The sequence below is a fragment of the Eimeria necatrix genome, genomic scaffold (assembly GCF_000499385.1).
Source record: "Eimeria necatrix Houghton genomic scaffold, Enh_scaff38, whole genome shotgun sequence".
NCBI lineage: Eukaryota > Apicomplexa > Conoidasida > Eucoccidiorida > Eimeriidae > Eimeria > Eimeria necatrix.
This window is the reverse complement of record NW_013654284.1, coordinates 150031-160198: the sequence shown is the minus strand read 5'-3', so window position 1 is coordinate 160198 and position 10168 is coordinate 150031. Positions and strand designations below refer to the sequence as shown.

Here is a 10168-nt window from a genome sequence, read left to right as displayed (position 1 = left end):
GGCTTCTGAACACGTGCAAACGGCCCAGCATCTTCTTAAGACTTGCACGGCGCGCTGATCTCGCCGTTTATTCGTTGACTGCGTCACTTTTACACTTTTGCTCGAAATGAAAGCCTGGAGCAGCAGCAGCAGCAGCTGAGTACCCGCAGCTTTCGTGCATCGCCTCTGCTGCAGCTTCGGGTTTCCGTGTTGAATGCGGGGCGGATCTGCCTCTGGGGCGGCGCCTGCGGCTTCAGCAGCGAGTTTTTGAAGAGTTTTTGGTGGTCCGAGGAGTGGTCCAGTGGTCAGTGGGGAGTCGATGCTGGAGGAAGATGCGGGTGCTGCGTCGGGTGCAGCAGCGGGAGGGGGTGAGCCTGCGGCTGCTGCTGGAAAGCGCGGAAGACGTTTGGTTTTTGTACAACTTCATTGCCGTGGGCGACTGCGTGCGGGCGCAAACTGTGCGGAAAGTGCAGCGAGAAACAGCGGCGGGAGGCGTGGCCGCGGAAACGCGAACAATTCAACTTTGCATAAAAGTGACTTCGACAGTTTTCGAAGGCGCGGCTGCGCGGCTGCGGATTTCCGGGCAAGTCTGTGTCGATACACCCCACGCCAAGCTGGGCGCCCACCACACTTTGGAAGTGGGGGCTTCTGAAGAGATCACTTTAACAAAAGAAGACTTCGACGCGGAGCACGAGCGGCAGCTGCGCGCTGCAGCAGACGCTGCTGCTGCAGCAGAGGCCCTCGTGCTGCTCATCCAGGCCGGCCTGGCCAACCTCTTGTGCGTCAGCAGCAACTTGTCGCGCTGCCTGGCCCGCGTTGCTGCTGCGCTGCCCAGAAGCCGCGCTGCAGCAGCAGGCTACAGCAAGGCGCTGCAGCGGTTCTTCCGCGAAGTGGCAGCAGCGCTGCTGCAGCACGTGGACTGGCAGCAGCTCAAGGCCCTCATCATTGCAGGCCCCGGCTTCTACAAGGAACAGTTCTTCAGCTTTTTCCTGCAGCAGGCGCAGCAGCAAGACCGGAAGCTCGTGCTGCAGAAGCGCAGCTGCGTGCTGCTGCTGCACGCCTCCTCCGCCTACAGACACGCTCTCAGCGAACTCTTGCAAAATGAACAAGTCCAGAAACTCCTTGCAGACACAAAGGCCCTCAGACAAGCTGCATGCATCGACCAGCTCTACCGCATGCTCAACAACTCCTACCACAAGGACTCCCGCCGCGCGCTGCTGCACGAACTCCCCAGCAGCAGCAGCAGCAGCAGCAGCAGCAGCAGCTACGAGCAGAGCTCGCTCGTCTGCTACGGGCGCGAAGAGGTGCAGCGCGCCGTTGCTGCTGCTGCTGTCAAGACCCTCATGGTCAGCGAGGCGCTGCTGCGCAGCTGCGAACTCTCGGAACGCAAGTTCTTCGTGCTGCTGCTGCAGCAAGCAGCAGCAGCAGGAGCTGAAACTCTCACCTTTTCAGACCAGCACACCACGGGCGAGCAGCTGGGGCTCCTCGGCGGAGTTGCTGCTATTCTCAGGTTCCCGCTCTTGGAAGATGAGCCAGTAGAAGAGCCGCAGCAGCAGCAGCAGCAGCAGCAGCAGCAGCAGCAGCAGCAGGCAAGGGGGCGCAGCCATAAACGGGAGGCGCCCTGAGCTGCTGCAGGGGGCCCAGGCACTTTCTTCTTTGCAAAAACTAAAAATTCATTTTTGGTCGTTTTGCTGCTGCTGCTGCTTCCAAAGGGAAACGGGCACTGTACAGTTGCTGCTGCAGCCCTTAACCCTCCTTTAGAAGACGAGGCGGTACAAGAGCCGCAGCAGCAGCAGCAGCAGCAGCTGCTGCTGCTGCTGCTGCTGAAGGCGGAAGCGCGCAGCAGCAATAGCAGCGGCTGAGCGTACACTGTAGGGCGCAGCTGTCCAGCTGTACGTACACCTGAAATGCGCAGCAGCTGGCAGCTGCGAGCAGCTCCAGACAAATTTAAAAAACTCAAAAAGTCTTTAAAGGCAGCAGCAAAGCAGCCCTTGAGATCTTTGCTGGCTTTTTGATGGGCTGCTGCTGAGCTTGTCTTCAGAGTTGCTGCTGCTGCAGACTCACTAGAATTCTTTTTCCTTGCTGCTGCAGTTAACTGCAGCACGAAGGTGCCACAGTTCCCTGAAAAAGAAATTAGGGGCCCCCTGCTGCACTTGCGGAGGCCCTGCAGCAAGAAGCAGCAGCTGGGGGCCCCCCTTGGAGTGGGGCTCAGGGTGCTGCCTGGGGGGCAGCAGCAGCAGCAGCTTCGCATCGTGCTAGGCTGCTGCTGCTGCTGCTGCCTCTTGCAGCTGTGCTGTGCTGCTTTGCTGCCTCTATTATTTGATTTCCGAATGTTTGGTTTTGCTTTTGAAGGGAAGAAGCAGCAAACTCCGCAGCAGCAGAAGGCGCAGCAACAGGCCTGCTGCGCAGCTGCGCTGCAGCGGATCTCAGCAGTTTTCAGCTGCGGTGCATGCGGCGGAGCAGCAGCAGCAGCAGCAGCTGCTGCTGCTGCTGCTGCTGCTGCTGCTCCGCCGTATGGAGCAGCAGCAGCAGCAAGAGCAGCAGCTGCTGCTGCTGCTTAGAGAAGGCCTGCTGAGCTGCAGACAGCTCAGCTTCTGGCCTTGGGACGCCCAGCAGCTGCTTCAGGGCCGGGCCGCAGGGGGAAATCCCCAAAAGTATAAATTTGTAAAAAGGAAATATGCAAAAGTATAATTACTTTTGAAATATCCTTTTTCACATTTTGCAAAACGCGCATGCAGTGCATGCATGCATGCATCTATGGGCACAGAGATACACGAAATAGACCAATAGAAATATATCTGTGCAGCTATTCACCCATTTATTCTTATATATTTATTTACTTATATGTATGTATATACATATTTATATATATATATATATGTATATACATATATATAAGTAAATACATATAGATATTCGGGTAAATGTGTATAAGTATACACATGCCTAGCGGGAGCCTGAAGTATGAATGGCCTCTTGAGTGCAAATCTTGAATACAGAAATAACGCCATAAACTTTTGCAGCAAGTTTAGACTTGAGAGAAGTAATGAAGAATATAAATGCCGAAGACTTTTGAGGGAGTTATTTCCTTTAAGCGGATCTCCAGAGGCGCCTGCTGGCCCTGCTGCTGCTCTCCGAAGAGAGCCCAGCGGGGGCCGCCCCAGCAGCAGACGCGGCGCCCACAGCAGCGGCTGCTGCTGCACTGCAGCAGCAGCAGCACTGCTGTAGTGCAGCAGCAGCGCTGCTCCTGCAGTGCAGCCCCAGCTTTGCCTGTTCGCCGTAGCGGGGGTGCTGCTGCGGCGGAGTTCGGCCTTGCACTTGCACTAACTGCAGGCATCTTGGGAGAGCCTTTTAAGTAAACATGCAAATCTGTGTATATTTTTGAATGAAATAAGTGAATATTTGCGCAGTTTGTGCAAATTTTAATTCATATTTGCATGAATGGCGTGAGATGCAAAGCGCCCACTGAACGAGCCCTTATTCAACTTAGAACTTGCCAGACTTTAGGCCTGTGGCTGTAGTTCAGGGCCATCTGCAGCAGCACAGGGGAATAACACTTCGTATTTGAGGAATAATACTTTGCTGCCATTCAGGCTCAAAGCCTCCACGCCGCCATGTGTGTTCACACTCTGCTGTGTCCTCAAGCGTTGCTCAGGGTGACCATTGGTCATTTCTGCTTCATCAAGATCTCTCAAGAACAGTACAAAGAGCAAACAAAGCCACAAGCAAGCGCTCAGTGGGATCTGTGCAAGTCCAGTAAGGCACTCCAGTGGACAGCGGGCACTTTAGTAGGCCTATCAATGCCATTTCTAATATAAATCCCTCTTTCCATTATTTTAAGCTTCTTAAATTTGCTTTCATCATAAAATATAGACCTTAGAGAAAGGAAAAGAGAGTCCGTGCGCATGTGGTGGCTGCCATTCCGCCGGGGGCCGCCGCCGACCCTTGTCAACCGAAGTGGCCTTTGTGCGCATTTCTCTCAGCTCCTGCAACTATTTCTCTCTTTTTGATACGTAATTGTAATTTTCAAGAAAATATTATTTGGTTTTCGCCTTGAAATGGGAAGGAACGGATGGATCGGCGATTTTCAGGTCCGCGCGCTGCACTGCTCCCCGTCGCCCGCACAGTGCCGTTCAGCTTTCCGTCCTTCTCCTGAGCCCCCGTAGGCCGAAATATGAAGAAGTTTAGTTTAAATTGATCCTTTTGTTTTTTTCCCGATTTAAACAACATGGAAAGCAGGTGCAGGAAGCGACGGGGAGCACTGGAGTCACCGGGAGTGGTGGGCCATTGGTCGGTGGTCCCAGCTGGCGATGCTACTTGTCCATTCAAAAGATGTAAGTCCATATCCTATTCACAACAACAACACTCGCATCTAGAGTTTCATCAGCTGCCGCTAGCCGAGGAAGCAGGCTTTCGGCTCCCGGCAGCCCATGATGAAAAACAAGACATGGCACAAACACTCACTCCAGCAGTAGCAGCAGCAGCAGCAGCAGCAGCAGCAGCAGCAACGACGGAATCGAGCAAAGAATTCCAAAGAGGAACGCTTGATCAAGGCGGTGCTGCTGCTGCTTTCTTTGCGACTTCGGCGCCATGTGCACAAATACCCCGGATGCCGGCTCCTCCCGCGTGTGCGCTTTCCCGTCTCCCAATCAACTCCAAATGTACATATATTTCTAAGCCCTCAGCTTGTGTTGAAGGCTTTGAACAGAGCAGCAGCAGCAGCAGCAGCAGCAGCAGCAGGGACAGCAAAGTCTGTTCAAATGCATCTGCTGCTTCCCCCCCAGCCCCTGTGCTCCTCGGCCTGGAGTGGCGCTACTGCAGCCCCCAGTCGCCGTTGCTTCTATAGCAGCAGCAGCAGCAGCAGCAGCAGCAGCAGCAGCAGCAGAAGCTGTAAGATGCGACTGGAGAAAGAGGCAGCTAAGGATGGCAGTCCGTAGCTGCTGTTATTCGGGTGTGTGTGCAGTCCAAATTCACGTTCGGCAGCAAAAATATAGGCACTATTTTCCATTCAATCATGGCACAAAACGTTGTGTTTGTTGACCCCCAATGTGTTTTCTCCTGCTGAGAGTTTCTCAGATATTAGAGCAGACGAAGGCGGGCAAGGTTTCTTGAGCCCTCGTCATTTTGAATCCTTCTTGCTTGAATTCCTACTATATAATTTCAATCTGTTTTGCGCAATATAGACTGGTGCCAGAAGTTGTCGGCTTCTACTTGATTAAATGCCGAACCCCGTTAAGTGGCACCAGGCCATATTTCCCTAGTCGCTCCCTTAAAGACTATTATTAGTTGATCAAGGACCAGAGAAACAGATCCAATGAATGGTTTTCATTATTAAAGAAGAGTAGACTCCTAGAGGGACGACACAAAGAGCACCGGCCCCAGCCAATCGGCCATACAGTGCTTCCTCACTCATTCGACCGATCAAAACAAGTCCATGTGTGCGGTTGGGTACGCCTTGTAGGTGTAAAGAAAAGACGAAACTCAAATAATAAATACGATGACTGCAACTATCAAATTTGGTCCCGTTCTCTGTAAACAGTCAACCGGGCTGCGGACACCGCCGACGGGTTGGCTTTGGTCCAGCAGCCACAGCCTAGTTTGTCGTGTCCTCCTTTAATTTTTCCCAAGGAATTCAATTATATTTATTGAATCACTTTCATTCTAACAAAGTTCATCGACAACTGCTGCGGGTCACTTTAGCTTTTGTCTGCTTTCCTCGCAACACCGATGGCGCCGCAGCCGCAAGGCGGAGGCCCTCGTATAACAGCAACGGGCGAGTGCGTTTCTGTCTATTCTCACCAATATAAATTCGAATTTCAGATATTACTGTAGAACTTAACAGTTGGGGGCTTAGGCTGTAGGGGAAGATCGTGCGGTGCAGCTGCCCGCAGACACCACACCGACAACATGCAACTTGCATCGACAGAAAGCTGCAGCCCCCCTCGTGTGTTTCTTCTGCTATGGCCTCAGCATTATTTGGCCTGGGCCCAACCCCAGCACGCGACAGCAGGGTCTAGCCCTCCCTTTGGCTGCAGGCGGCCAGCAGCAGCAGCAGCAGCAAGGTATTGTGGGAAGATGCCTTGAAGCCTCCAGGAAGCCCCTTTGCTGCTTCCCCCCAGCTTCTGTCCTGCGGCCTACCTGGGGGCCTCGACCCCTTTTTTGGGCCCCCCCGATCTTCGGCCTTTCGCCTGTCCTGTGGCTGCTGCTGCTGCTTAGCGTTGCTGCTGCTCTTGCAGCACTCTTCATCCCTTCAGCCGTAAACACTTGGCACTGGCTCCCTCGCCGTGAACCCCAAACGCTTACCTGCTGGCGTGGCGCCTCTGGACTTAGCGGCATTTCCATTGAGCTGCGCTAATGAGGCTTCTTTACTTTATTTCCTTTTTAATTGTACTGTTTGTCTTCAGGTTTGTGTTTCTGCCTTCACAGTGCTGCTGTGTCTTATTGGCCTTTGCCTCCACGAATTCGCACATGCGGCTACTGCCTACCATGCCGGGGTGGAGGGAGTGGCAGAGTCGGTGGGTGATAAAATAGTTTTTTGAATTTATTCATTTTGTTAATTTAATTGCCATTTGATTACTAAAAAGAGCCCCCACGAAACAGTGCGGCGAAGCGCCTTCTGCTTTCTTGTGGCCTACAGCAGCACCTCTTTATTTGAAGCAGCCAGTTTCAAAAGGTGTCTGCCGAAACAAGTCTTACCTTCGCCTCACCCTCTCTGAAACTTGCTGTGATTATATATTTAATCTAATGCTTTACTTTTTTGATTTATTTTCTGTCTTTTCCGCATTCAGGGGTACCTGACGTGCGACTTGATTCGCTACGTGGGGATCCTCGACGTTCTCATTTTTGTGTTCTTCGTGGCTTCCGGAGGAATGGTGTTGCCTGGAGGCAGAGTGAACATAGATGTGAGTTAAAGAGCACTCCTTAGTATATTTATACTTGCTTACTTGTGTCAGTATTTTTTAGTACCATATTTAGATCTACTACTTTTTCTGTTTTTAACTCCAGATACATTTAGTAACATATATGCACTTATCAGAGATTACTTCTAAGTTATTAGAAATCCTTCTAATCTAAAATTGAATCTTCATATTACCCCCTCTTCATTGTTTCCTTGTCAAAAAGCTGCATCCTTAGTTGTTTGTCCGCCCGGCGTTTTTGCTCGTCTTTTCGCTGCTTTGCTCCTCTCATTTTGGCCGTTTCTCTGTCCACAAGATGCTTTAAAACACTGGTCTTCTGTTTTGTCCTTTTATGGCGTAGTTCACTTGCCTGTTTCTTGTTTTACAGGTCTTAAAGTGCACCACTAAATATTTTCATCTATACTTCTACAAGTGTTATTGCCGCCAGAAAATGCATGCGTGCGCAAATCTAGAGGTTTCCACTAAAGTGCTGCTTATTTCGTGCATCAAGATGCTGCTTTTAAGCGCATGCACGTATGCACATTGATAAGCCTGTACTCACGTAGGTGTTGGAATTAAACTGAACTCAAAATTAGGAAGCATTTGTTAATTCACCCCACTTGACTTATGCCAAACAAAGAAATGAGTCAAAGTCTTATTTTTACCTCTATTTTTCTCTGTTTTCGCCTTACAGGAACGCGCAGTGCGCAGCCGTGGGTGGAAAACAGCCATGGCGCTGGGTGGGTTGCTGGCTGTTTCTAGTTCTCATTTCGCGCTTTGAATTGTGAAACAACTCAAAATAAGTTTTTAGTTGCTTGTGAATATTCTTAGTCCCTTCTGCATGTTTGCTGCTGCTTTCTGCAGCCGGGCCCGCCACCAACTTGCTGCTTGGCATGCTGGGCAGTTTTTGTGTCCAAGTTTATATTTTAGTTGCAAGTGCAAATCCTTCAATCATTCCTCTGCCTATTATCGGCCTCATTTGGTGAGTCGCTAGTTCGAAAGTAAATAAAAATGTTCCCATAATGTTTTTTGGTGAGTTAATAGTAGAAAATGACGCAGTTGGGCCGCTCACCGTTCCTGACGAATGCTACTGCACTGTCTGCATCCAGGTACTCCTAGTTTTTTTCGCCTTATGTTTACTCATTTGTATCGATTGTGGATTGTATTTTGGCGATCCTCTTTATTTGTTTTTTCACCCGTCAATTTGATTTTACTTCGTTGCGCACCGGACCGTTCGCTCATGCACTTTCCCGTGTGTCTTTTTCTTTGCTTACTTTTCTTCTTTGATTTGAAGCTCTCTCGTTCATTCGTTTCCTTCTTACTTTTCTCTTTGCTTGTTTGTTGTGTGTGTGTTTGTTTGTTCTTTCGTGCCGTCTGCGCTAATTGGCGCTTCCATGCCCTTTCGTTCGTTTGTCCATTTCGCCTTTCCAAATTTGCCTTTGGTTATTGCTTTATTTCCCTATTTGCATCAACTTGAGGAAAAGCCGGAAGGAGCTGTTTAGGCTTTTGGCACTTTTGTCTCCTCTGGCTTTCTGCAGCTTCATTTTCTTGCAGTTCATGTCGGCCGTTGTGAACCTCATCCCCTTCCCACCTCTCGAGTAGGCGAATTAAACCAACAGCAGTTTAATTTACTTGTATTCATGTTTAAATTGATGTGTCAATTTTCTGCTTGTAGGAGTTGCCTTTGTGGTTTGCACGCTTTGCTAGTCAGCTCGTGTATGCAACAGATGAATACAACAAAAAGCAGCATGTTAAGGCTATACTTCTGTATCCGCTCAATATATATTTTCGTTTTTATTCCTGGCCCCTGTAAAGGTTGCTAGCTTCAATCCTTTTAACTATGACGGAAGGTCCTGCCTCAAATGATTCAGCCCTTCTTAGTGCACGTTAAAGTGTGGACTTAGGGTGAATGGCTGGTGTTTGCATGCATTATTGGTTCAGCTTAATCTGGTCTTTCTAGCTCTCATCATCTAGTAGTTTGTTAATTGCAATTGCTTTTTTCTTGGCGTTTTTCTCAGTGGCTGGCAGGCGATTTCTCCGTACTTTTCGGACACTTGCTTCGTGAACCGGTTTTTGAACAACTACGCCTGGGGGCAGCGCGTTTGCCTGTTGGTTTCCACGATTCTATTATACTTGCTGCTGTCTCGCGTAAGCTTTCAGCTAAAAATAAAGTTATTTTCTGTTGCTTCTGCACCGGTTATTTTCATTTTAATGATTTTTAGGGGCCTTTTTGCTTTCCGTTTACACTAGGTGGCCAGCAAGCAGCGAGCGGAAGTTAGTCGCTCATAGAACGTTGCAGATTTCCTGTTCATGTCAGACTTCCACTAAAGGCTCCTTTCTCGCACCGTCCTGGACTTTGCAGTTACTTTCGGCAATATGGCTTTCAACTTTAATTTATTTCTGATGATTGTTCAATTAGTTGGTTGGCCCAACTCACAACGGTCGCCTCTGTCTTTGTTTCCATTTCCATGATACCGGCAGTCTTGGTGGAGGCGTTCTGGATAGCTCACTACAGTTTCTGCCTTTACTTTTTCGGCTGTTTGGGTGGTGTTTTTTAATAGTGAAACTAAGCAGAGGCAGCAGGTGCAAAAGCAAGTGATTAGGGAGCATGAGCTACGGGAGCAAATGAATTTCGAGTGTTGGCGTCCAAACTTATTTCCAGTTGCTTCTTGGTGAAGGCGTTAGCCGCTGTATGCGTCTTTGTTTGCTTCAGGTCCCTGCGGTGTATAGCGCCTTCATTTATATTTCTGTGCTGTTCACGGGGCTCCCGCCTTCGCTCTATTCCCGTTCTTTGCACATTATGTTGCACCCGTTGAGCACTCAAAACATCTCTCTTTATTTAAGTGATTTCTTCAAGTTTTAAACAGTCAGTTCGGCACCTAGCACGTACTCTCAGGTACATCCACGTACGTTTTCATGAAGCCTGTAAATACATGCATGTGTATGTATTTTCAGTGTGCATAAATATATAGGTACCGTGTAAAATATATATAGGTATGCCTATATCTAATCTGTATCTTATGTTATATATATGTGTCTTGGTGTGCTACTAATGCCGTGAGTAACTAGAGGTGTATACTCGCACACTTGTTTTTACATAGAATGCACCTTGCCTTCTCCATTTGGAGATGTCTAAGACACTCACAGCCGGCATCTTTTCTAAGACACTCATAGCGGGCATCTTTTTTATATTATGTAACTGTATTATACATATGTATATATACTTATGTATAGTACATGCATATGAATGTAAATGTAAAAGGGCTATCTTCACTCGAGCCTAGAAACTAACA

At 49.1% G+C, this 10168-nt stretch overlaps 2 protein-coding genes across 2 annotated transcripts; both read left to right on the top strand.

The window, feature by feature from the left end:
• Positions 1-311: 311 nt before the first annotated feature.
• Positions 312-1604, top strand: ENH_00049860 (cell division protein pelota, putative; the record flags this gene model as incomplete). The annotated part of the gene is made up of 1 exon (XM_013581210.1): positions 312-1604. One exon carries the CDS (start codon positions 312-314, stop codon positions 1602-1604), a length of 1293 nt encoding a protein of 430 aa, XP_013436664.1.
• A 4102-nt stretch (positions 1605-5706) lies between these two features.
• ENH_00049850 (sterol-regulatory element binding protein site 2 protease, putative) lies at positions 5707-8477 on the top strand (the record flags this gene model as incomplete). The annotated part of the gene is made up of 7 exons (XM_013581209.1): positions 5707-5756; positions 5950-6046; positions 6384-6494; positions 6905-6970; positions 7570-7615; positions 7740-7857; positions 8414-8477. The coding sequence occupies 7 exons, from the start codon at positions 5707-5709 to the stop codon at positions 8475-8477; spliced, it is 552 nt and encodes a 183-aa protein (XP_013436663.1).
• Positions 8478-10168: the final 1691 nt, after the last annotated feature.